Genomic DNA, 26752 nt, shown 5'->3' on the forward strand with positions numbered 1-26752 from the left:
TCTATGATATGCTATATAAAAAAGGATTTAAAAGCAGCTATACCAAGAAAGTAAGAGTTATGAGTCAACTGTAAATAAATTATATATTTCTGTTAATGTGTTGTAATTGTTCTGTGTTTGTCTGTCTGTTCGTTCAATGTCAACATATATTGTGATACCTCCGGATGGTAAATATAAATTACTAGAAATCTTTAAAAGAGCTCTATTCAAATGGCCAAAAATTAAATAAGCGCTTATATTAATACTTAAGTTTATTATATTAATACATAAGTTTAAATGTTAATAAGATATCTACAATTAAAAAAAATTGTAAGTCTTAATTAACAAAATTAACTGTACGTCTTCATAAAAAGTTTTCTTGCCTAGATTAAAATGAATAACTTATTTTTCTTCACAGGATAATATAAAGAATGTGAAACTTATATGAATATTAAAAAAGGTTAAAAGTTTGTAAAAATGCTAACTGAAATGTAATAAGTTTTGCAAAAAGACGTATTTTGTCCTAAAGTAGGATGGCTAATTTTTCATAAACTCTTGAAACTTAATTTGCATGCGGCAAGTGTAAAAGGTATTGTGATAACTTTACGTAAGGGAATGTGTTCTGTAAAGATAAAATTTATCTTCAATAGTCTATATGGTTATAAATAATAATAAAAGGTTTAATAAAGCATTGTTTACATTAAGGTATTAAATGGCTAATTCCAAAAGGTCATTCTTAAATATATATATATAAAACTAAATTGATGATAATAATAATAAAAGGTAATTTATAACAGGAAAGATTAACAGCAACCAAGCTCCCCTGCCAACTTGCTTTTGGGAAACGGTTTCTAATATTGCATGCTACTAAGTATTTAAAGAAAAGTTATTCTTAAGGAAACAGAAGATGATTTTGTCTTTGCAGCCATTGTCTATTTAGCAACACCCCTCGCTATCGGCCTAGCCACTGTTGCGCTGGACGATTGGAACCTTAAACAAAGACTCCTCCTCACTGTCATCTTCCTATCTATCGTTACTATATTTACTGCCCTCATTCTCCTTCGTTTATAAAGCAGTCTCCTACAAACCACAAAGCTGCTGTCTTAAACATACCATTCTCAACCCTATCCTCTAAATGATCTTCTCACTTCCCCCACAGCCTTTAATACTCTATTTCTTCCTCATAACCTTTGCTTTCTTGATAATATTTTCTGCCATCTGTCTAGCCGCTACCACCCCAGAAGATTGTAACCACAGCCCCCCATGCCGCCATCGCTCTCAAGCAGCTCCAGCCCTGCTAAACGGCCCGCAACCCGCTTTCCCCGGCCCGCGGCCTGCTTTCTAGCATCCAATAACGCTTCTGCTCTTGCCTCCCCATACTTCTGCGGAGCTTCCTCCTGTCTCGACCTCACTCCTCTTCTCAGCCATCCAAAGCATCCTTTCTTGTCCCCCGCCCCCCTCCTTTTTTCGCTTGAACCCCTACTGCGTTGCAGTTTGGGCCGCCCCATGTCAGCCCGCCCCATTAACATCGGCCTCTCTCGCGCCCGTGAAGACTTTGGCCTTCTTATTGTCCTCGCCTACGTCTCCACCACTCCCAACGCTGCCGCCACCACCGTCGCTGGTGCCCTGACGCGACTTGTCCTCACCGCTGCGATCCTCCAGACCATCACACAGTCTGCCTCTACCGCTCTTCGCCGCCAAGAAGAGATCAACTACCTGTAACGCGCTGTCATCCTGGACTTTTAACAAGCAGATGGACCTTATAGCAACCGAGATCAACAAGAATTGGACATTGGCCACCCTTGCTTGCAACAGCAAGATACTGCCCCCCAAATTGTACATTTGTATCCCTGTCATACTCACCTCCCTCTTCAGCCCCGCTTCCCTCATTGCTTACTGCCTCTTGGGCCTCGGCTACTTGTTGCTGCTGCCATCCTGGCCCTTATTTGAAAAGAAGGGGGAAATGCGGTCATCCCTCGGGCTGAAGTGTGGTTTGCTGGCCTGGCAGGGGAGCGGCCGTGGTAGGCCTAATTCCGCTGCCCCCATAATAGGGTGGTTGGTCGGGCCCACCGCCACCCCTGAAGGAAGCTCGGCATGGGCGCAGAGTGCCCTTGGGTCTCCCCTTCTCGGCAGCCATGCTTCCGCGGCCACCCCTCCTCCCAGATGGCGCCACCCGATGCCTTGTGGGGCGGCACCCTTCTTCTTCCTTCTCCCTGTGCAGGCGCAGGGCAGAAAATTCCAGTCTGCCCTTTTCCCCTCCCCCGACAGCAGCAACAGCCAGGCGTGGGCGGAAAATTCCAGTCTGCCCTTTTCCCTCCCCCGACAGCAGCAACAGCCAGGCGTGGGCGGGAAACTCAAGTCTGCCCTCCACCCCAGCAACAGCAGCCACCAATCCCTAAACCCTGCCCCTTCCCCCAGCAACAGCGACAGCCAATCCCTAACCACCACCCCTCCCCCGTCCAGTACCGCCCACTGACCTTTCACCGGCAACCAATCAGAACAGGGCGTGGCTTCGACCAATCAGCCTTCCCCAGCCCCTATAAAACTGTTGCCTGTCCCTCAATAAAGTGGACTTGCGTGTTTACCTTGTCTCCGCGGTAGTTCTTCTGCCGTGCGCCCTCCAGTCCTGAGAGCCCCCGACAAGGGCCTGGCCTCCCTTGTCCCCAGTTCGTCGCCTGCTTCTCCGGGCGACCCCTTCGTCGCCGGCTTCTCCGGGCGACCCCTTCGTCGCCGGCTTCTCCGGGCGACCCCTTCGTCGCCGGCTTCGCCGGGCGACCCCGTCAGCCGAACCGCGCAACCCCTTGTGAGACCGATCCCTCGTCTGCTGCCGGACCGACCCCTTGTCCCAAGTGGGACCGACCCCTCGTCCAGAGCTGGACCGACCCCTCGTCCAGAGCTGGACCGACCCCTCGTCCGCAGCCAGACCCCACCTCTACCGACCGAGCAAGCCGCCGCATTTTGGAGTGTTTTTATCAGGAAGGGGTGCTGTATTTTGTCAAATGCCTTTTCTGCATCTATAGACATAATCATGTGGTTTTTTTCTCTCAATCTGTTTATATGGTGTATTACATTGATTGATTTTCTTATGTTGAACCATCCTTGCATACCTGGAATAAATCCCACTTGGTCATGGTGTATAATTCGTTTAATGTGTTGTTGAATAAGATTAGCAAGTATTTTGTTAAGTATTTTTGCGTCTAGGTTCATTAGAGAAATTGGTCTGTAATTTTCCTTTCTTGTGGTGTCTTTGTTTGGCTTTGGTACTAGGGTAATGTTGGCATCATAGAAGGAATTAGGCAGTGTTCCTTCTGTTTCGATTTTTTGGAATAGTTTCAACAGGATTGGTGTTAGTTCTTTCCGGAATGTTTTGTAGAATTCCCCTGTGAAGCCGTCTGGCCCTGGGCTCTTCTTAGTTGGGAGATTTTTAATGACTGATTCTATCTCTTTGCTTGTGATTGGTTTGTTAAGATCATCAATTTCTTCTTTCGTCAGTATGGGCTGCTTATGTATTTCTAGGAATTTGTCCATTTCCTCTAAATTGTCATTTTTGTTGGAATATAGTTTTTCAAAGTATCCTTTTATGATAGTCTTTATTTCTGTGGGGTCAGTGGTGATATCACCTTTCTCATTTCTTATTTTGTGTATTTGCATCTTTTCTCTTTTTTTCTTTGTTAATCTCGCTAAAGGTTTGTCAATTTTGTTGATCTTCTCAAAAAACCAGCTCTTGGTCTTGTTTATTTTTTCAAGTGCTTTCTTATTTTCTATTTCATTTAGTTCTGCTCTTATCTTTCAAACAATTTTCTTAAGGTGAAAAGACAGCTAACTCAATGGAAAAATTTCTTTGGTGACCACATATCTGACATGGTTTTGATTTCCATGTGATATAATGGCAAAACAACAAGCAAACCCAATTAAAAATTGGACAAAGGACTCAAATACACATTTTCCAAAGAGGAAATACAAATGACTGAAAAACACATGAAAAGATGCTTAACATTCCTAGCTATTAGGGAAATTCATACCAAAACTACAATGAGATATCATTTCACACCCTACAGAATGGCCGTTATTAAAAAAAAATAAAACTACATGTGCTGGAGAAGATGTGGAGAAATAGGAACACTCCGCCACTATTTGTGAGAGTGTTAAATGGTGCAACCTCTGTGTAAGATAGTTTGGCAGTTCCTCTGGAAGTTGAAAATAGAACTGCCATATGATCAGGCCATCCTGCTGCTAGGAATATACTCAGAAGAACTGAAAAACAAGATGTGAACAGATATTTGCACATCAATGTTCATAATGGCATTATTTACAATTGCTAAAAGATGGAAAGAACATGTGTCCATCAGCTGAGGAATGGATAAATAAAATGTAGTCAATACATGTGATGGAATACTATTCAACTGTAAAAAGAAATAAGTTGGGGAAGCATGTGACAACAGGGAGGAACCTTGAGGACATTATGTTGAGTGAAATTGGGCAGACACAAAAGGGAAAATAGTGTATGCTCTCGCTGATATGAACTAAATGCCATGAGTAGACTTCTGGAGTTGGCCTATGTAGTGTAGTTTGGTGGGAGATGGAATGTGGGTTGAGAAGGGGTAACTGATGCTGGATGTATGTAGAATGTTTAATAAGGTCAATTGTAAATATGTGATAATGGATGGAGTTGATAGTAGCATATTATAATGAGTGTAACAAACTGCTGATTTATGGATGTGATTGTGGTTGAAATGGGTAGTTTTGGGAGGTTAATGTTAGTTGGAAGACAGTTGGAGGATGATACAGAGACTGTATAACTGTGATTTTTGCAGCAGACAAGGACTGTAGTTAATACCAGCAGTAAAGAATATGGTGATACATGGGAAAATATAACTAATGTAACTTATAGACCATAGTTAATAATAGGTAATAATATTGTAATATTTTTGTAGCAAAATCCAAAGAGGGGGAAGTGGGTTTGGCCCAATGGATAGGCGCCTACCACATGGGAGGTTCAAACCCAGGGCCTCCTGAACCATGTGATGAGCTGGCCCATGCACAGTACTGATGCATTCAAGGAGTGTCATGCCACACAGGGGTGTCCCCTGCATAGGGGAGCCCCATGCATAAGGAGTGCACCCCGTAAGGAGAGCCGCCCAGCACGATAAAAGTGCAGCCTGCCCAGGAATGGTGCCACGCACACACGGAGAGCTGATGCAACAAAAAGAGACACAGATTCCCACAGAAGAACATACAGCGAATGGACACAGAGAGCAGACAACTGGGGGGACAGGGAAGGGGAGAAAAATTTAAAAAATCTTAAAAAAAAACCCCAAAACACCCCCAAAATCAAAGGAGGTATTATATGAATCCTAAAGGTAAAAAAAGAATATGGGGGGGGTGGTGGTGGAGAACCAACAAGATAGCAGTGGAGTAAGGAGCTCTTAGAGTCAGCTCCTGCTACAGGGCAGTTAGTAAACACTCAGAGCTATCTGGAACTAGCTGAAGCACCTGTTTGGGGGGTCCAGTAGGCCAGAAGAGTATCCTGCAACATCCTTGAAGGAATGGAAGGAGGAGACTGCCCATCTGCAGAGAAGACTCATAAGGAGAGCACTCCACGCTACAGGGGCCAGTGCCCATTCTCCACTGGAGGCACAAGCCACCTCGGGAGCTATTCCATGGCTCAGACTGAAAGTTCCACTTCCCAAAAATGAGGGAGGAAGAGATGGTTGGGCACTAATTTCAGCTACTGATGAGTAAATTCAGCGGGATAAAGTATAATCCTGAGAACAGCTAAAGTTTAAGCCTGTCCAAGTCGGAAAAAGGCCGGTAGCCACCACCTTTAACTACGTGCCTATCATGAGTGGAAGTGGGGCAGACTGGAAATCACGGTGCTGGTGGGGACTGGCTTCTTTCCATCCAGATCAGATTGCAGTTCCAGCCTAGGTCCCAATGCCACCTTCAGCAGGGAGGAAGCTGCAGGGACCTGCGCCAGCCTCTCCAGGAAATTACTGGCCAAGCCATGGAGGCTGGTTACTATCCTACTCTGGTGGCATGAGCTGCCTCAGGAGCTATTCTGTGGCTGAAATTGGAAGCTCTATTTCCCCAAAACCTGAGGGGAAGCCGGGCTGACTGAAAATCACAGTGACCATAGGAAATGGTTTCTTCCACCCTGAATGGCCTGCAGCCCAAGCATAGGCTTCAGCCCCACCTCTGGCATGGAGGAGGCTGGCAGGCTCTGCACCAGTCTATCCAGGCAACTGCAGGTAACTTTTGCTGGCATAGACTGAAAATCAGAAGTCTACTAGGGAAACTGTGGTCATTTTGAACCCATACTGCATAGATTGTTGCCCACAACTGCAGCTCCATCCCCGTCCCAGACAGGGGAGAAGGGGGCGTGGAGCTCCATTAGTCTCTCTGGGCAACTACAGTCTAGGTCTGCACGACCTGAATTATTCTACACAGCTGTGATTCTGTCCGTACCCATGGCAAAGGAGAAAATTGGAAGAAGCTTCATTGGTCTCTGGGGCAATGAGGGCAGCTTGAGCCTCCACAGCTTACAGTACCAACTAAATGCTTGGCTTCTACTGAACAACCAGCAAAGGAGAAAGGGCAGGAAGCCCTCAACTAAAGAGAAAAACTGCACCCAGAATAAATACTCTAGTAAGCCAGATGCCAAGACACCAACAAAAATTTCCAATCCACACCAAGGAACAGGAAACTATGGCCCAATTAAGGGAGAAAGATAAGCCTCCAGATGACATAAGACAGTAGATACAACTAATCATAGATGTTTAAAGAAATCTCCTTAATAAATTCAATGAGGTGGCTAAAGAGATTAAGGATATTAAGAAGACACTGGATGAGCACAAAGAAGAATTTGAAAGCATACATAGAAAAATAGCAGATCTTATGAGAATGAAAGGTGCAATAAATGTAATTTAAAAAACATTGGAGCCATATAATACCAGATGTAAGGAGGCAGAAGAAAGGATTGGTGAGCTTGAAGAAATAACCATGAAAGTGAACATACAAAAGAACAGTTAAATAAAAGAACGGAAAAAGTTGAACAAGGTCTCAGGGAACCAAATGAAAGCAACAGACATGCAAACATATGTGTCATGGGTGTCCCAGAAGGAGAAGAGAAGGGAAAAGGGGTAGAAGGAATATCTGAAGAAATAATGGTAGAAAATTTCCCAACCTTATTGAGAGACATACATATCCATGTACAAGAAGCACAACATACTCCCATCTGAAAAAATCTGAATAGACTGACTCTGAGAGATATACTCATGAGAATGCCAAAGACAAAGAGAATTCTGAGAACAGCAAGAGAAAAGCAATGCATAACATATAAGGGATATCCAAAAAGATTAAATGCTGATTTCTCACCAGAGACCATGGAGGCAAGAAGACATGGTCTGATATATTTAAGATACTACCAGAGAAAAACTTCCAGCCTAGAATCTTATATCCAGCAAGACTGTCTTTGAAAAATGAGGGCAAGATTAGAATATTCACAGATAAATAGAAACTGAGAGAATTTCTAAGTAAGAAACCAGATTTTCAGGAAATACTAAAGGTTGTGCTGGAGCCTGAAAAGAAAAGTCAGGAGAGAAAGGCCTGGAAGAAAGTCTAGAAATGAAGTTTATATCAATAAAAGTAACTAAAAGTGTCAAAAGTGTGGTGAAAATAAAATATGACATATAAAACTCTAATAGTCAGGAATAAACTTAACCAAAGATGTAAAGTACTTGTATTCAGGAAACTGCAACTCAATTTTAAAAGAAATAAAAAAGTCCTAAAAAACTGTAAGAACATTCCATGCTCATTGATTGGAAGACTAAATATCGCTAAGATGTCAATTCTACTCAAAGTGATATACAGATTCAATGCAATCCCAGATGTGAAGTTGTCCTGAATGATATTGCAGTGGCAGATGCTGGACATTATATATCCTGCCATAAACCACTGAATGAACTGGGGTAGAGTGTAAACTACACTGTAAACTATTATCCATGTGGTGCAGCAGTGCTCCAAAATGTATTTACCAAATGCAATGACTGTACCACAATGATGAAAGAGGTTGTTGATGTGGGAAGAGTGAGTTGAGGGGGGATGGGGGGTTTATGGGAACCTCATATTTTTTGAATGTACCATTTTTTCGTTATTTATGTGTCCTAAAAAAAAATAGAATAAAAAATTTGATGGGGTGGGGGTGGGGGAGTGGGGTATATGGAAGCTCTTATGTTTTTTAATGTAATGTTTTGTGTGATATTAAATTTAAAAATAAAATAAATTTAAAAAATGAAAACACGATCATCAAATTTATTTGGAAGGGTAAGGGGTCCTGAATAGTCAGAAACATCATAAAAAGGAAAGGCGAACCTTCATCTCCAGACTTTAAATCATATTACCAAGTTATAGTGGTAAAAACAGCATGGTACTGGCCTAAAGACAGACACAGTAGACCAATTGAACCAAATTTATGGTTCAGAAACAGATCCTCACGTGTATGGTCAAGTGATTTTTGACTAGCCTGTCAAACTCACAACTCGGGCAGAACAATCCATTCAACAAATGGTGCTGAAAGAATTGGATATCCATAGCTGAAAGCAGGAAAGAGGACCCCTGTCTCACACCTTATCCAAAAATTAACTCAAAATGGATCAAAAACCTAAAAATAAAAGTAAGAACCATAAAACTCCTGGAAGAAATTGTAGGAAAATATCTTCAAGATCTGGTGTTAGGTGGTAGATTCTTTTTTTAAAAAATATTACATTCAAAAAATATGAAGTTCCATTCAACCCCACCGCCCCCACCCCCCACTCCCACCACAGCAACACTCTCTCCCATCATCATGACACATCCATTGCACCTGGTAAGTACATTTCTGGGCATCGCTGCACCCCATAGTCAGTGGTCCACATCATAGCCCATACTCTCCATCCAATGGGCCCTGGCGGGATCTAAATGTCCTGTAATTGTCCGTGAAGCACCTCCCAGGACAAATCCAAGTCCCGAAAATGCCTCCTCATCTCATCTCTTCCTCCCATTCCCCACACCCAGCAGCCACCATGGCCACCCTTCCCACACCAATGGCACATTTTCTCTGTAGACCTTGGATTGGTTGTGTCCATTGCAAATCTATGTCAAGAGGGGACTTAGATGGGCGGGGCCGGTGCAGGCCCCGGCTGCGGGCCGCGGTAGCGTTTGGAGCCGGGCGGGGCCGGTGCAGGCCCCGGCTGCGGGCCGCGGTAGCGTTTGGAGCCGGGCGGGGCCGGTGCAGGCCCCGGCTGCGGGCCGCGGTAGCGTTTGGAGCCGGGCGGGGCCGGTGCAGGCCCCGGCTGCGGGCCGCGGTAGCGTTTGGAGCCGGGCGGGCCCGGGTCAGGCCGCGGCGGGTACGGAGCCGGGCAGGGCCGGTCCAGGCCGTGGTGGCGGGAGGTGGACGCCGGAGCCGGCTGGGCCGCTGTAGCGAGCGGAGCTGGGCGGAGCCAGGCCAGGCCAAGGCGGCGTGAGGAGCCGGGCAGAGCCGGTCTAAGCCTCCGCGGTGGGCGGAGCCGGGCCTGCGGAGGGGTTTCTGTTTTTTTTTTTTTTTTTGTTTGTTTGTTTGTTTTTTGTTGTTTTTCTTTAATATATTTTACTTAATTTTTTTTTTTTTTTTTTTTGAGCATCTGCAGTACTGGGGAGTTCGTGGGCCCTGGGCGGCCTATTGGGGGTTTGTGGGAAGGGAGGTGCTTGCAGACCCATTTGGGCAGACAGACGGGGGGTTTTAGGGCAAAGCAGGGGGAAGTTGTTGTTTTAGATAGTGTTGCAATTGTGACACGTGTGTACCTGTATCTCTCTTCTCCCTATCCGTTCCCCACCGTTTGCCCATCCTCTTTTTCTTTCTTCCTTTCTTCTTGCCTTTCTTTTTTCTTTATTATAATTAGTTTTTTTTTTCTTTCGGTTTTCTCTTTCCCTCTTGTCCCTCATCTTCCACTTATTTTTACTTTAATTCAAGTATACAATAGGTGCTACAGGGAACACCTCACATTTGCTGGGTTTTCCCATCCTCCACTGCCTCATTTCTGTGTGAACTGATTTAGGCTACCTACACTATCCCCCTTCCCCTGCATCTTGATATCCACTATCATCTACTGTCTCTCCTATATTCCACCCCCCACCTCCCGTTCTTTGATCCACAAAGTGTCTAACTCTTAATTTCTAATACCTTTGTTCTGTTTTCTGTCTATTATCCACTCTTGAAACTATTACCTTTCTTTTCTTTTTCCCTCTCTCATGAAAACAATAGCTGTGTAGTTCATACCATATTCCTCCCAAATTCAGTCATCAACTTCATAAAAGGTACTCTACCTACAGCTATAACTCTATACAATCTACATGAATCTAACCTCCATCCTTCCAGATCTCATATTCCTGCTTTATTAACATACATCACCAATACAACTTTACACTTTTCCCTTGCTTACACAATTGCCTTTCCCCAACACTAATACTTTCCTCTAAAGTGAACTTAACCAACAACAAGTAACTAGAATAAGAAGAAAAAAGTGACAAAGAGAAGATATAACACCTGTGCAAAAATAACAACTAATTAACCTCCAAGAGCAGACAAAGAAGCTAAGGAACTGATTAAATTCGTCAAAATAAAGAGATGACCAGAAAGCAACAAAAATCTACGAACCAAACCAATAATCAGGAAAACATGGCTGAATCCAATCAACAAACCAATAATCACGAAGGGGAGCAAAACTTGGCACAAGCAATGAAAGATCTCAGAACATTTATCACCGACAAATTTGATGCAGTAATGAAAGAGGTTAACAACATGAAGACATCACTTGGAGGGGAAATTGCAGACATACGCAAAAACATAACAGATATGATGGGAATGAACACCACAGTTCAAGAAATCAAAAATACACTTGCAGCAAATATCAGCAGACTAGAAGAGACAGAGCAGAGAATTAGTGATGTGGAAGACAGTACATCAGAAATCAAACAGATAGTAGAAGGGGTCAATAAGAAGATAGAAAAAATCCAATTAGGATTTAGGGACCTGAATGACAATGCAAAACGCTCAAACATACGTATTATAGGCATTCCAGAAGGTGAAGAGAAGGGAAAGGGGTCAGAAAGAGTGTTGCAGGAAATAATGGCTGAAAACTTCCCAAATCTACTGAAAGAGACAGATGTACATATCCAAGAAGCACAGCGCACTCCACAAGTCATAAACCCCAACAGGCCCACCCCAAGACATATACTTGTCAAATTATCCAATACTCAAGACAAAGAGAAAATCCTAAAAGCAGCAAGAGAAAAGAAAACCATCACATACAAGGGAAGCTCAATTAGATTAAGTGCAGATTTCTCTTCTGAAACCATGGAGGCAAGAAAACAGTGGTATGATATAGTCAAGGTACTAAAGGAAAGAAATTTCCAACCAAGAATACTTTATCCAGCTAAACTAGCATTCAAATATGATGGAGAGTACAAAATATTTGCAGACAAACAGAAACTGAAAGAGTATACCAACAAGAAACCTCCCCTTCAAGAAATTCTAAAGGGAATGCTGCAGGAAGAAAGGAAAAAACAGGAAAGGCAAAGTTGGAGGAGAGTATAAGACCAACAACAACAACAAAAAAGACAAAAAAATATATACAAACAAAATATGACAAACACAAATCCAATCAAAGTATGGCTAACACAAATAATTCCTTGATAGTAATAACACTGAATGTCAACGGATTAAACTCACCTATCAAAAGATTCAGACTGGGACATTGGATAAGGAAATATGACCCATCCATATGCTGTCTACAAGAGACACATCTTAGACCCAGAGACGCATGGAGATTGAAAGTGAAAGGCTGGAAAACAATCATACAAGCTAACAATAACCAAAAAAAGGCAGGAGTAGCTATATTAATATCAGACAAAATAGACTTTAAATGTGAAACAATTGTGAGAGACAAAGAAGGATACTACATTTTAGTCCAAGGGAAAATCTGTCAAGAAGATCGAACAATCATAAATATCTATGCCCCTAACAAGGGTGCCTCTAAATACGTCAGGCAAACGCTGGAAAAACTAAGTGAAAGAATAGATACATCTACAATTATAGTGGGGGATTTTAATACACCACTATCAACTCTGGACAGAACATCTCAAAAGAGAATCACCAAAGAAACAAAACATCTGAATAGTATATTAGAGGAGCTCGATCTAATAGACATATATAGATCGCTACACCCAAACACAGCAGGATATACATTTTTCTCAAGCGCACATGGATCATTCTCCAAGATAGATCATATGCTAGGCCACAAAGAAAGGCTGAACGAATTCAGAAAGATTGAAATCATACAAAACATTATCTCTGACCACAGTGGAGTCAAGCTGGAGATTTGCAAGGGAAAGAAGCCCAGATTTCACACCACGATTTGGAAATTAAACAACACACTCTTAGAAAAACAGTGGGTCAAAGAGGAAATCTCAAAAGAAATCAATGACTACCTTGAAACAAATGATAATGATAACACAACATACCAAAATTTATGGGATGCAGCAAAAGCAGTACTGAGAGGGAAGTTTATAGCCATAAATTCATATATCAAAAAAGAAGAAAGAGCAAAAATTGAAGAACTAACTGCACATTTGAAGGAATTAGAAAAACAACAACAAAGTAACCCAACAGGAAGAAGAAGGAAGGAAATAACAAAGATAAGAGCAGAACTAAATGAAATAGAAAATAAGAAAGCACTTGAACAGATAAACAAGACCAAGAGCTGGTTTTTTGAGAAGATTAACAAAATTGACAAACCTTTAGCAACACTAACAAAGAAAAAAAGAGAGAAGATGCAAATACACAAAATAAGAAATGAGAAAGGCGATATCACCACTGACCCCACAGAAATAAAGACTATCATAAGAGGATATTTTGAAAAACTATATTCCAACAAAAATGACAATCTAGAGGAAATGGACAAATTCCTAGAAACACATAAACAGCCCATATTTACAAAAGAAGAAATTGATGATCTTAACAAACCAATCACAAGCAGAGAGATAGAATCAGTTATTAAAAATCTCCCAACTAAGAAGAGCCCAGGGCCAGATGGCTTCACAGGTGAATTCTATAAAACATTCTGGAAAGAACTGACACCAATCCTGCTGAAACTATTCCAAACCATCGAAACAGAAAGAACATTACCCAACTCCTTCTATGATGCCAACATTACCCTAGTACCAAAGCCAAACAAAGACATCACAAGAAAGGAAAATTACAGACCAATTTCTCTAATGAATCTAGACGCAAAAATACTTAACAAAATACTTGCTAATCGTATTCAACAACACATTAAACGAATTATACACCACGACCAAGTGGGATTCATCCCAGGTATGCAAGGATGGTTCAACATAAGAAAATCAATCAACGTAATACACCATATAAACAGATTGAAGGAAAAAAATCACATGATTATATCTATTGATGCAGAAAAAGCATTTGACAAAATACAGCACCCTTTCTTGATAAAAACACTCCAAATGATTGGAATACAAGGAAATTTTTTGAACATGATAAAGAGTATATATGAAAAACCTAAAGCCAATATTGTTTACAATGGAGAAATCCTAGACTCCTTCCCTCTAAACTCAGGAACAAGACAACGATGCCCACTGTCGCCGCTCCTATTTAACATTGTCTTAGAAGTACTTGCTCGAGCACTGAGGCAAGAACCAGAAATAAAAGGCATTCAAATTGGAAAGGAAGAAGTCAAAATTTCATTATTTGCAGATGACATGATCCTATACATAGAAAACCCTGAGAGATCTACAACGAAGATTCTAGAACTCATAAATGAGTTTAGTAAAGTCGCAGGTTATAAGATCAATGCGCAAAAATCAGTAGCATTTCTGTACACCAATAATGAGCAAGATCAGGAGGAAATCAAGAAACAAATACCATTCACAATAGTAAATAAAAAAATCAAATACTTAGGAATAAATTTAACTAAAGAGGTAAAGAACTTATACACTGAGAACTATACAAGATTGTTCAAGGAAATCAAAGAAGACCTAAATAAATGGAAGACTATTCCTTGTTCATGGATAGGAAGACTGAACATTATTAAGATGTCTATCCTACCAAAATTGATATACACATTCAATGCAATCCCAATAAAAATCAATGCAGCCTTCTTTAAGGAACTAGAAAAACTAACTATGAAATTTATTTGGAAAGGAAAGAGACCCCAAATAGCCAAAGACATACTGAAAAAGAAAAACGAAATTGGAGGAATCACACTACCTGACTTCAAAACATACTATAAAGCTACGGTGGTGAAAACAGCATGGTATTGGCATAAGGAGAGACATATAGACCAATGGAATCGAATTGAAAGCTCTGATGTAGAACCTCACATATACAACCACATAATATTCGATAAAGCCACCAAACCCTCTCAACTGGGAGAGAGTGGCCTATTCAACAAATGGTGTCTGGAGAACTGGATAGCCATATGTAGAAGAATGAAAGAGGATTACCATCTCACACCTTATACAAAGATCAACTCAAGATGGATCAAAGACCTAAATATAAGAGCCAAGACCATAAAAACCTTAGAAAGCAGTGTAGGGAAACATCTACAGGACCTTGTAATAGGTAATGGATTTATGAATATCTCACCAAAAGCACGAGCAGCAAAAGAACTAATAGATAAATGGGACTTCCTCAAAATTAAAGCCTTCTGCACCTCAAAGGAGTTTGTCAAGAAAGTAAAAAGGGAGCCCACACAGTGGGAGAAAATATTTGGCAATCATATATCTGATAAGAAACTTATAACTTGCATATATAAAGAACTCCTACATCTTGAAAATAAAAAGATAAACAATCCATTTAAAAAATGGGAAAAAGACTTAAACAGACACTTCTCCGAAGAAGAAATACAAATGGCAAGAAAGCACATGAAAAAATGTTCCAAATCTCTAGCTATCAGGGAAATGCAAATCAAAACCACAATGAGATACCATCTTACACCCATAAGATTGGCAGCTATGAAAAAAACAGAAGAATACAAGTGCTGGAGAGGATGTGAAGGAAGGGGAACACTCATCCACTGCTGGTGGGAATGCAGAAGGATCCAACCATTCTGGAGAACAGTATGGCGGTTTCTCAAAAAACTAGCCATAGATTTGCCATATGACCCAGCAATACCACTGCTGGGAATATACCCAGCAGAACTGAAAACAAGAACACAAACCAATATATGTACACCAATGTTCATAGCAGCATTGTTCACTATTGCCAAAAGTTGGAATCAACCCAAATGCCCATCAACAGACGAGTGGATCAATAAAATGTGGTATATACACACAATGGAATACTACTCGGCTGTAAGAACAAACACACTACAAACACATGTGATAACATGGATGAATCTTGAGAACCTTATGTTGAGTGAAGCAACCCAGACATTGAAGGACAAATACTACATGACCTCAATGATATGAAATAAACAAGCTGCCCTAGATAGCAAGAGACTGAACGATAGGCTTGCAGGAAATCGGAGGGTGGAGGAAGGATATGAGCCGATGTCTGCAGGGGTGGAATTTAAGACGAGATGGTGGTAAGTATGAACACAAAGAAGAGATAAAAGGGGGGCAAGGGGTTGCCTTTGCTTGGGGCTTTGCAGGTTTGAGGGTGGCTGGGGAGGGACGGGTGGGTAACGTTGCCCAAAAGTGGGGGGAGGGAGGGGTAGCATACGAACCAGGAGAGGGTCAGGTGTTGGTGGAGAGTAAAATGCCGAGAAAATCATATCAAAATATAATAAAGAGGGTTACCTGTTTAGAATGCTCGGAGGGGAGGGTCTGATGCAGGACGGGCTCCTGGGGAATGTCTAAATGCTCATTCTGCCAGAGTGGGTGTCACCATGGGGTAGAAACCCAAGTAGTGAGAGTGGGGGTGGACCCACATCCTGGGGAGGACTAATGCCATCCAATAGAGGGAACTGTATCCCTCGAGAGAAAGGGTGGCTCCCAGGGCATTGGGGCAGTTGAGCAAGTTAGGCCCTGAACACTATTCCATCTATCTCTGGAAGTGGCTCCTCAGGAAACGGAGGTTGGCTATCACTGAGGGCACCAAGGTGGAAGGGAAAATGGACGTTAAATGTGTGGAACCAAAGTAAATGGGGGGTAAGAGAGGAGTTTCTTGAGAGTACACAAGGATGTATATAAAACATTTAATATTACACCATAACATATAGGAGATGACAGACTGATAATGTAAACCATAATGTAAAACATAGGATAACTAAAAATGTAAAGAACTGTGTATCCTAAAGTATGCACCATAATGTAAGCACAGATGTCACCTTGTTAGAAAGCTAATGTCTCAGACTCTGTACATCACTTTAAGTAAATATGATATGAATAGGGCATAAGAGTATCACTGTGGAAGGGAAAAGGTTTTCTGGTGGATGTGTGGGAGTGCTGTATATTATATATATACATTGCTGTGGTCTAGGACTCCTGTGAAGAAAAGCTGAATAATTAGGGGGGGGGGGGGAAAAAGAGAAAAAAATAGGATGTGGAATTTTTTCAAGTCAACATTCTTTATCTAAGTTCTTTATCTAACTTTATCCAAGTTCTTTATCTATCCTTTAAACTCATCGCTATATGCCATTCCCTAGTTAGGGACCATGACATTATAGTGGGCTTCAAATTTCGGGGAGTTCTGGATCACAGAGTGTTTCAACAATGGCAATGGAGGGATACTGGTATGGGATACCAATGACAGGTGATATATGACTGACAGGGAGCTGTACAGAACATATGTCCAGGGTGCATGGTAATGTTTGGATATACTCATAGTGGCAACAATTAAAAACCACAGTAGGGGGGGTACTGGGTTCCTGGCCAGTGGTGCTCTGTCGTGGTCCCTAGGGGAGCAGCGACAGTCTCCCAGGTACAGTGGTGGGGACCGGGAGGGAGTGAGGGTTCAACAGTGAGCCCCTGATACTAATGACTATGCTTGTGAGCTGATAAACCCAAAATAAGAACAAGGCCTAGAGCAACTTTGTGCCTGGGAATTTCCTTCTGTCAGCCTTCATGTTACTCAAATGTGGCCAGTCTCGAAGCCAAACTCAGCATGTAAATGCAATGCCTTCCCCCCAGCGTGGGACATGACACCCGGGGATGAGCCTCCCTGGCAACGAGGGACCACTATCAACTACCAACTGATGATGCAACTGGAAAATGACCTTATACGGAAGGTTCAATGCGGATCAGCAGAATATCCATGTCTACATAAAATACCATGACTTTAAAATGCTGTTTGACCTAAAGTAAGGGGGAAATGGAAAGGAGAAATGAGTTTATATGGCTACGAGTTTCTAAAAAAGAGTCTGGAGGCTGGCAGAAGGTTTGCCCTCATGCACAACTGAGCAGAGTCAGAGAGACAGATAAAGCAGATACAACCCCCAGATATTGGCTCCTTTGAGGGCTAAAGAGACCCATGGGAGTTATGGTCATGGCCGATGGGGTTAACTACCAGGGCAGATGGCCCCTCTTTGGAAATGGTGTTTATGTGTGATGAATCTGGACTCAGATGGGATCTCCCTTCATAAGACTTTCATGCTAATGTGCTGGAGGTGCAGTTAATGTTGGGGTTTAAGATATATTTAGGGGATTTGAATCTCTGGACTGACAATGTGATAGCCAGATCCTGAGCCTCAACAGACTCCAGCACCTACAATCTGATTTATTGGACTTACCACACTCAGCTAAGATGGAGGTGAAGAAGGACAACCACCACACCATGGAGCCTAGAGTGATTACAACTGAAAATGGGAGGATTGCATCCAGCATCCAGGTGGAATCTGAGCCTCCTCTTGACATAAAGGTGCAATGGACACAACCAATCCAGTGTCCACATAGAAGAGGTGGCATTGGATTGGGAAAAGTGGACATAATGGACAAAGGGTATGGGGAAAGGCAGGAAGAGATGAGAGGTGGAGGCGTCTTCGGGACATGGAGCTGCCCTGGATGGTGCTTCAGAGGTAATCACCGGACATTGTAAATCCTCACAGGGCCTACTTGATGGAATAGAGGAGAGTATGGGCCATGATGTGAACCAATGTATATGAGGTGCAGAGGTGCCCAAAGATGTACTTACCAAATCCAATGGATGTGTCATGATGATGGGAACGAGTGTTGTTGGGGGGGGGGGAGAGGGGGGGTGGGGGGGTGGGGTTGAATGGGACCTCACATATATATTTTTAATGTAATATTATTACAAAGTCAATAAAAAATAAAAAAAATTAATTAAAAAAAAAAATAACAGGGTGGGTTGGGGGAAAATCACAACAAATGTAAGATAAGGACTATGATTAGTTGTAAGTTTTTGACAATATTCTTTCATAACTTATAACAAACGTCTCACGACAATGCAAGGTGTTGGTGGAGGGTTGATATATGGGATCCCAGAATGATGTTATGCATGTTTGCTTTGTAAGTTCACAACATTTACTATGCACTTAATTGTTTATGTATGTCATATATAAATGATATAAAGAAAATAATAATATGGTTGGTTGGGGGAAAATACTTTGGTTAGTAGTAATATTTCGACAATGTTCTTTAATCATTAGTTAAAATGGTTTAAAAACAATGGAAGTTATTGGTGGTAGGGTGAGTTATGAGAGTCCTGTATGATGTTATATATGTTTGTTTTGTAAGCTCACAGCTATTATTATACACTTGTTTATATATGTTTATGTATGAGTGATATGCTTCAATAAATTAATTTTAAAAATTTAATTAAAAGTCAATCAAAAAAAGAAAAAAAAAGAATATGGCATTTCATTTTATGAAATATGAATATGATTAAATTTTTTTATCTTCTTAATTTTCTTCATTAACAAAGAGACCTTTTAATGAATCTATGTTTATCTGTGTATCTTTCTGAATACTGGAGAGAAAAAATTGGGTTTCTTTTTAGGATGTGATAAAAGTACCTGGATAGATTTTTTTTTGGAATAATGCTTCCATAACTTGTTAATCTGCCTTGTGTCTGTTATATTATCTTTTGAACTTGAAATAAAATTTACTTTAAAATAACCTAGTAGTCTGGTAGTAGTCAAAAGTGGCCTAGATTGTTTAGCATCTAAAGCCCAAGGATGCTCCTAACTATATGGCCTGGGTGAGACTGATGATGGATGTTTATGAATTGAATCAATAGGAGATAATGAAAGGTTAATTCAGTATCTGGATGTAGTTTATGATTCTATTAATTCAAATATCACCCCAAGACTTCCTTCATCTTTCTAATAAAAGCTAGAAACCATGAAATGGATGATCTGTATGTGTTGGAGGAGTGCCAAAAAGGGTGGGGTGACAAGGGTAGGGCTAAAACAGAAGAGGAAGTGGGGGAAACTGAAACTCAGTACTCAGCTTCAGAACACAGATACTTCCTCCACTTCTGCTGAGCAGTGGCAAGATACAGGAAACTTAGATTTTACGAGAGTGCAGCCTAGAGGGTCACCACTTTTATTTACACTCTTTTCTCCTTTCCACATATCCTATTATTGTCAAATGAAAAAAGTTAGTTGTTCTGTAAGTCTGAGCTCAGGGAGGTTAGGAGCAATGTTGTAGCAATCTTTTTATATTGCTGCTGCTCACTGATGTTTGTTGAATGGATTTATAAATGAATAAGAGCAAATAAGACTGTTTTGTAAACTGCACAGCACCATACAAATGTAAATTTAAAAATTCTCTTTACTTCCCAAAATAGGTTTAGCTCAGGTCCCACTTCCTGATACCTACTCTGACTTCCCTATTCCACTCCCACCTCTCTCTTTTCCGAACGTATATTATGTTCATTTTCTGTACCAATCCTATGGCACCCATTATTCTACTACCTTGTATTGTATCTTCTAATGTATAAGAATCTTATCTGTCTAGGTAAATTGTGAACTCCCCTAGGTCAGTAGAGAAAAAATCCAACCTTTTGATCTTAAGCTTTATGATCCCATTTCCTAGCCTATGCCAATATTTTACACATAGAAAAATAAGCAATTGATGTTTTTTGAGTGATTGACTGTTGACTGACTGGAGCAAAGCTACGCATCCTCTATGGAAATTTAACCTATAAACAACCATGCTTATAATAATGATCCCAGTGACTTTTCACCATGGTGAACAAGGATGTTGAGAAGGAGGACAGGAAGATCTGGTACCACTCAGGTGGAGCATCACGATATATAACTTTCTTGGCATTTGCAGGGATATGCTTAGCAGCATTCTCACTGGTATTAAAAACTGAAGGGTTAGTTGTACTCACTATAATGTAGTACCATGAACTCTATTCATTTCCACACATTTACAATAAACCTTAGTAAAAATTTTATGTACATTAAGCATCACTCCCATTCTCAAGCCACATCCTATTTTCTAGTAACCTATACTCTAGCGTTTAACTCCATGAGTTTACTCATCATATTTAGTTTATATTATCAGGGCAATACAATAGAGTTGATGGTAATATATTATAGTGAGTATAACTAACTGCTGATTTATAAATGTGACTTTGACTGAAAGGGGTAGTCTGTGGATGCAATGTATCAGTTGAGCGGAAACTAGAGAATAATCCAGGGACTGTATAACATAGTGATTTTGGTGGTGGATGAAGATTGTGGTTAATAGCATAAGTATGAGAAGGTTCTTTTTACAAAGTGTTAAGAGTATGGTGATACATGGGAAAATTGCAACTATTGTAATTTATGGATTATAGTTAACAGCAATATTGTAATATTTTTGCAGCAATGACAAAGAAGATATATCAATTCAAAGGACCAATGGGGGGTTATAAGGGAATACGGGGATTTTTCCTTTTGGAGTAATGAAAACATTCTGAAATTGAATGATGTGAAGACATCTCAACTCTGATGAATATGAAAGTCACTGTGTGTATGCTTTGAATAGATTATGCAAAGCATGGGACTGTATAACAGTGAATCCTGTGGCAGATGATGGACTGTGGTTAACTGAACAAATATGAAAACATTCTTTCACAAACTATAACAAGTATATAATATTAATACAGGGTGTTAATAACTGGGTGGGTTGGGGGAAAATATATGAAATATAAGATATGAGCTATAGTTAATAGTAGTATTTTGATGATGCTCTTTCATAATTTGTAACAAATAGTTTGCAGCAATGCAAAGTGTTGGTGGTAGGGTGGTATACGGGATTAGTATGATGATATGCATGTTTGTTTTGCAAGTTCACCACAATTACTATAAACTTATTGTTTATGGATGTTCATGTATGAAAGATAAACTTCAATTAAAAAAAGTAAAAAACAAACTGCAGGGAAGCTTACCCATCACTCACATTCAGAGCCATTTTGTCCAACCATTCGCCAGACATTTATACTTGGAATTCTTGCCATTACCTCAAATTCAATAGGTCCCAATCAGAACTCATTATGTCCTATGCTTCCCACCCCTACCCCCAAGTTACCTATTTCTATGAATAGTAACATCACTACCTAGATCTTACAGGTTGCCAAATGTCAGAGGCAGCTTGACTTGTTCCTCTTCTAGATTTCTTGTCTAATCACTCATCAACTTTCAGCTCTTCTTCCTTTAAATGTCTCTCGAGTTTCTCTCCATTTCATTTCCACTGTCACCAACCTAGTTAAGTGTCTCATTAAGTTACACCTTATAAGTAGTCTCCTCACCTCCAATTTTCCCCAAATATAGTCAAGTCTATGAAACTCTACCAGATTCATCTGTTTAAAACACTTTTCCATCATGTCCTCACTTACTCAAAGTTTGGTGAAATGATTACCCATTAAAAAGTTCCTGGAGTGCAATGTCTTTAATAATGTGGCCTTAAATTTTTACTCACGTTTATTTTCTGTTATTCCCCAACTGAACTCATTTACCTGGACAGATCAAGCTTCTCAATGTGCCCTGCTGGTGCCAAGCTCACTCCTGCTGCAATAAATTTTCTGACATAAAATTTCTGTTACTAGAATTGAATTCAAACAATATATATTGGTCACTTACTATATACAGGGCAAATTTGCTCAGACTGATTCCAAATCTTATAGATATATTTTTTCATTTAAAATTTTATTGAAGTATATCATTCATACATGGAGATATATAAACATAAGTGTATAAGTGAAGTTGTGAACTTGCAGAACAAATATGTATAACACACAAGGCTCCCAAACATCACCCCACAATCAATACCTTGCTATGTTGTGTAACATTTGTTAGAAATGATGAAAAAGCATTGTCAAAATATTACTTCTCGACTGTGGTTAACAGAACAGATATGAGAATGTTCTTTCATGAACTACAACAAATATATAATACTAATACAGAGTGTTAATAATAGGGAAAGTTGGGTGAAATACACCAAATGTAAGAAATGGACCAAATCTTAGATATTTCATTAGGCCCATCTCATTTTGGTTTCTTTGTGATGACTTCTCCATTCAGCCCATTGCTATCTTTCTTCTCTGAACTCCTTTGTCATTAAAATATGATTTAATACCTTATGTTTTTATGTTGGATAACTTTTGTATCCCTCAAAATATTGTCTTTTTCCCAAGGCCAGGGACTATGTCTTAACTTACTTTGTGCCACATAGAGTATTGAGCCTGATTAACATTTGAAATGGATTACAATATAGTTAATGTCATTCAAAGGAACAAAAGAAATATACTGGCTACAAAGAAGAGATTTATGTAGAGTTATATCATATGGGAGATTATGATAGTTACCCTTCATGGTATCAAATATGAACGTATCTTAAATTTTGGAGCCTTCCCTTTAATTTCTGCTATTATCAGTCAGTGATACTGCAAAGGCAAATTTATAATTTTCTGCACCATGGAAGAGTCTTGCTTTCACCCAGATAAATAGTTTCTAAATGAATCATTAGCTTGATTAAGGGTAGGAGGGAGAAGGTAGTGGAAAATGAGAATTGATGATTCTGCATTAGGAAGACATTGAAATGTTAGTCAGATTTATATGCAATCTGTTAATTTTCTTTCACTCACCATTCTGGGTAGGCGCACTGACTCCCAGGCTGATTTATTTTATTGGCAGGAATTGACTGGCTGGCGTAGTCATGTAAATATTATGAGGACCTGGGGAACAACTTTTTGTTAAGGTAATGGATGTAAATATAGTATTGAGGTCGTTGATTTATTTATTATGTAGTCACAGGTGGCTTTTAGTTCTAATTGAGTCATTAATAATAAAAAAACAAAAATTATTTTGGAATGATTGACTTATTTCAGTAGATACCATAAACTTAAAAATCGTCTATAAAAACATTTCATTAATATATTTAAAATGCAATAGAGTCCTGAGTCCAGATATAGTCACATTTTGCTTTAGGTTCCAAAATAATCAGAGCTCTGTAAAGTGAAACCACTGAATCCAACCCATTGCTGCCAAGTAGGAGAATGCTCCTGGTCAAAGATTTTTACTAAAATGTAGGAATTGTTGGATCTGTGTAAATTTAGTGTGTCTGATTTGTTTCAAATTTGTAGTTGAAAGAATTTTCTATTGGCAGTCTTCAGACATAATTCACCAATTTCTAGTTTTGCAGTGTGTGAAAATTACATAATTTCTCTGTTTCCTCATTTGTAAAACAGGTATAGTAACACCTACATTGTCTATATTACAGAGTATTGAAAGCTTTAAGTGGGATAATGAATGTGAAACTGCCTTGTGAAAACAATAGATCACTCCTCACTGTTTGATGTACCGTTAGCAGTCACTGTATGATTTTTTCCATCTTGAAGGAAACTGCCATGACACATTAGAGAAACTCTACTGAGCCCTTAAAATAGGATTTTAAATCTTGCCCTACATTTCTGGCTTAATTTGAAAGGGGTTGGAGGTTTGGGGAGTGTCTCCAGCGTCTTTTGCCTCATTGAGCCCCTAGAAGAAGCACTGAGCAATATTTGTTGACAGACTGATAAAATCAAATCTCTGGCCAGGAAAAAAAGCAGAAAATAATTCATACTAGCAACCTAATTTAAAGCAGGCAAGGCAGATTAGTTACCCCAAAACTCCCAGGAATTTGCTAAAAATCTGCCATTAGCAGAATTTTACTGCACACTGCTTTGTTCCTAACATTGAAATACTGAATCTCCTTACCTGCTACCTTCAAGCATGTCAGTTTAGGGTCCTTTTATGTTCATCTATCGAAGCAAGCTTCAAGTCTTCAGTAAATCCAATCTGCCAGTCCCTTAGAGAGCTAAACCTCTTTGGTGAGCTGCGTTGTGAGTCTGGATACCTTGGAGAGTCTTGAAGGCACACACCACTCACAGGAAGCCTGCTTTTTTGCCAAACTTCTTTGAAAAGGTTTGGGAGCTGCTATTTTCAAGAATGTAAAGGGCTGGGCACATTTGTTAGCCAATATATACAGATTCTTCTTCCTCTTTCTGATTAGTCCCCAAACTGTTCAAAGCACGCATGAGTTTGGCTCCTCTAGTGCGAAGTGGAGGAAGGGGAGGAGAGAGAGGGAGGAACAATAGAAAATAGAGACTTACACATTGCAGTGTGTGTAAGTGAGCTTTTATGCCAGACTCCAGCAACAGAATCCTCCTCAGGAAATCATGCATCTGCTCTGACATGGGAAGCAAGGAAGAGTGTACTGTGTCTTATTTAGTTCTCTCTGATGTTTTTGACTGGAGGATGGGTGGTTAGAATATTTGTAGGTGGAGAAAATTCCAATTATGCTAATATAACTGGTATTATGTAAAACTTGATCTTAGGCAAGATAAATTTCATCTTTCTCTCTTTTTTTAAAAGATTTATTTATTTATTTCTCTCCCCTCCCCCCGACCCTGGTTGTCTGTTCTCTGTCTATTTGCTGCGTCTTCTTTGTCCGCTTCTGTTGTTGTCAGCGGCATGGGAATCTGTGTTTCTTTTTGTTGCGTCATCTTGTGTCAGCTCTCCATGTGTGCGGCACCATTCCTGGGCAGGCTGCACTTTCTTTCGCGCTGGGCGGCTCTCCTTATGCGACCCACTCCTTGCGCGTGGGGCTCCCCTATGCGGGGGACACCCCTGCGTGGCAGGGCCCCCCCTTGCCCGCATCAGCACTGCATGTGTGCCAGCTCCACACGGGTCAAGGAGGCCTGGGGTTTGAACCGCAGACCTCCCATGTGGTAGACTGACGCCCTAACCACTGGGCCAAGTCTGCCGCCCTTATCTTTTTCTTTTTCATTCCTTCATGAAGGGCACTCCTGCTCTATCCACATTTTAAAATACCGTTTCCTTTCTGGTGCATTACTGTCCTGGAAAATTATTGCCTTAGTGTTCCTGAAATCCCAAGAGCAACTAATTGCCTCCTCTGCGTTAAAAGTGTGTGTGTGTTTTCTGTCCCACTGAGAATGGTCTGGAATGACTGGGCTTCATGCCAGTAGTCTTGCGTTAGGAAATTGAGAATTAAGTGAGTGCTTTTGGCCTTCAGTTAAGCTCTGGGGTGTTCAAACTATGGAGTGTTCTGTCTGGCTTCTAGAGAATAGAGAACATAGCAGTTTGGTATGTGCTGATTGGAATCTGGGCCAGCACCTTGATGTTTATTACATCAATTATATTGATTCACGTTTAAATTTTTCAAAAGGGTAATGGCACAATTTAGCCTTTTAAAAATGCTTTTTAAACATTACCTCATAATCAATAAATAGTTTGATGCATTCAGTAAAATATGAGCCCATTAATAGTCCTCTGGCCTGCTACAAGCTGTAGGAACAAAGCAATTGGCTCAAGCTGTGCACGTCTAGGTACCAGAAAAATTTCCTAGCCAATCTGGGACCTGGCCTCTCAGACCCCTGGAAGCTCTATCTCATTTTGTAAATCCTTGGGTTTGGTGGTTGGGGAAAAGCCTTTCCAACCAAATTTAAAAAATTTTAAAGATACTTAGGTTACATAAAAATGTGGGAATTCCCGTATACTCCACTCCCTACCCTTCCTTCATTAATGTGGAATATTTGTTGCAATTGATGAACTCAAATTGGAGCATTGCCACTAAGTATGGATTATAGTTTAAATTATAGTTTAAACTCTCTACCACACATTTTTGTAAGTTATGACAAGATATATAACAGTGTGTATCCATCACAGCAACATGATTCAAGACAATTCCAATGTCTCAAAATACCACCATATTACACCTAATTTTTTTAAAGATACTTAGGTTACATAAATGTTACTTAAAATATATAGGGGATTCCCATATGCACTGCTCCCCACACATCCCACATTTTCCCACATTAACAACATCCTTCATTAGTGCAGTGCATTCATTGCAATTGATGAACACATTTTGGAGCATCGCCACTAAGCATGGATTAAAGTTTACATTGTAGTTTACACTCTCTCTCACCTGATTCTATAGGTTATGGCAAGATATATAATGGCCTGTAACTGTCATTCTAATGCCATTCAGGACAATTCTCAAGTCCTGAAAATGCCCCTGAATTACACCTGTTTTTCCCTCTTCCTGCCCTCAGAACTTCCAGAGGCCACTGCCCCCACATCAGTGATATAAATCATTCCATTGCTAGACTCACAATAAGTCTATAGGAGTATACTAGTAAGTCTAATTTAGTATATAGTTCATTCTCCAATCCTGAGGATTCTGGGAAGGTTATGTCCACTCTGTCTCTAATTGAGAGGGGCCTGCAGTCCATTAGGGCTGATGAATGGGACTCTGTTGCTTGCAGTTGTTGACTCTCTCAGTTCCT

General features: G+C 40.4%; 1 protein-coding gene across 2 annotated transcripts in view; it reads right to left on the reverse strand.

Annotated features, from left to right (window-relative positions):
* The window catches only part of CYSLTR1 (cysteinyl leukotriene receptor 1), a 100838-nt gene extending 76419 nt beyond the window's left edge, over positions 1-24419 (reverse strand). Inside the window, exons 1-2 of one of the 2 annotated variants that reach the window (XM_058292211.1) lie at positions 24159-24419; positions 23048-23137 (exon numbers count right to left, since the gene is read on the reverse strand). In XM_058292211.1, the coding sequence (XP_058148194.1) occupies positions 23048-23050 (3 nt within the window). In that variant the 5' untranslated portion in view covers positions 23051-23137; positions 24159-24419. The remainder of the gene's footprint in view (positions 1-23047; positions 23138-24158) is intronic. The other variant, XM_058292212.1, reaches the window with a different exon arrangement.
* Between the last annotated feature and the right edge of the window lie 2333 nt (positions 24420-26752).

This window comes from Dasypus novemcinctus, chromosome X (assembly GCF_030445035.2).
Source record: "Dasypus novemcinctus isolate mDasNov1 chromosome X, mDasNov1.1.hap2, whole genome shotgun sequence".
Classification (NCBI taxonomy): domain Eukaryota; kingdom Metazoa; phylum Chordata; class Mammalia; order Cingulata; family Dasypodidae; genus Dasypus; species Dasypus novemcinctus.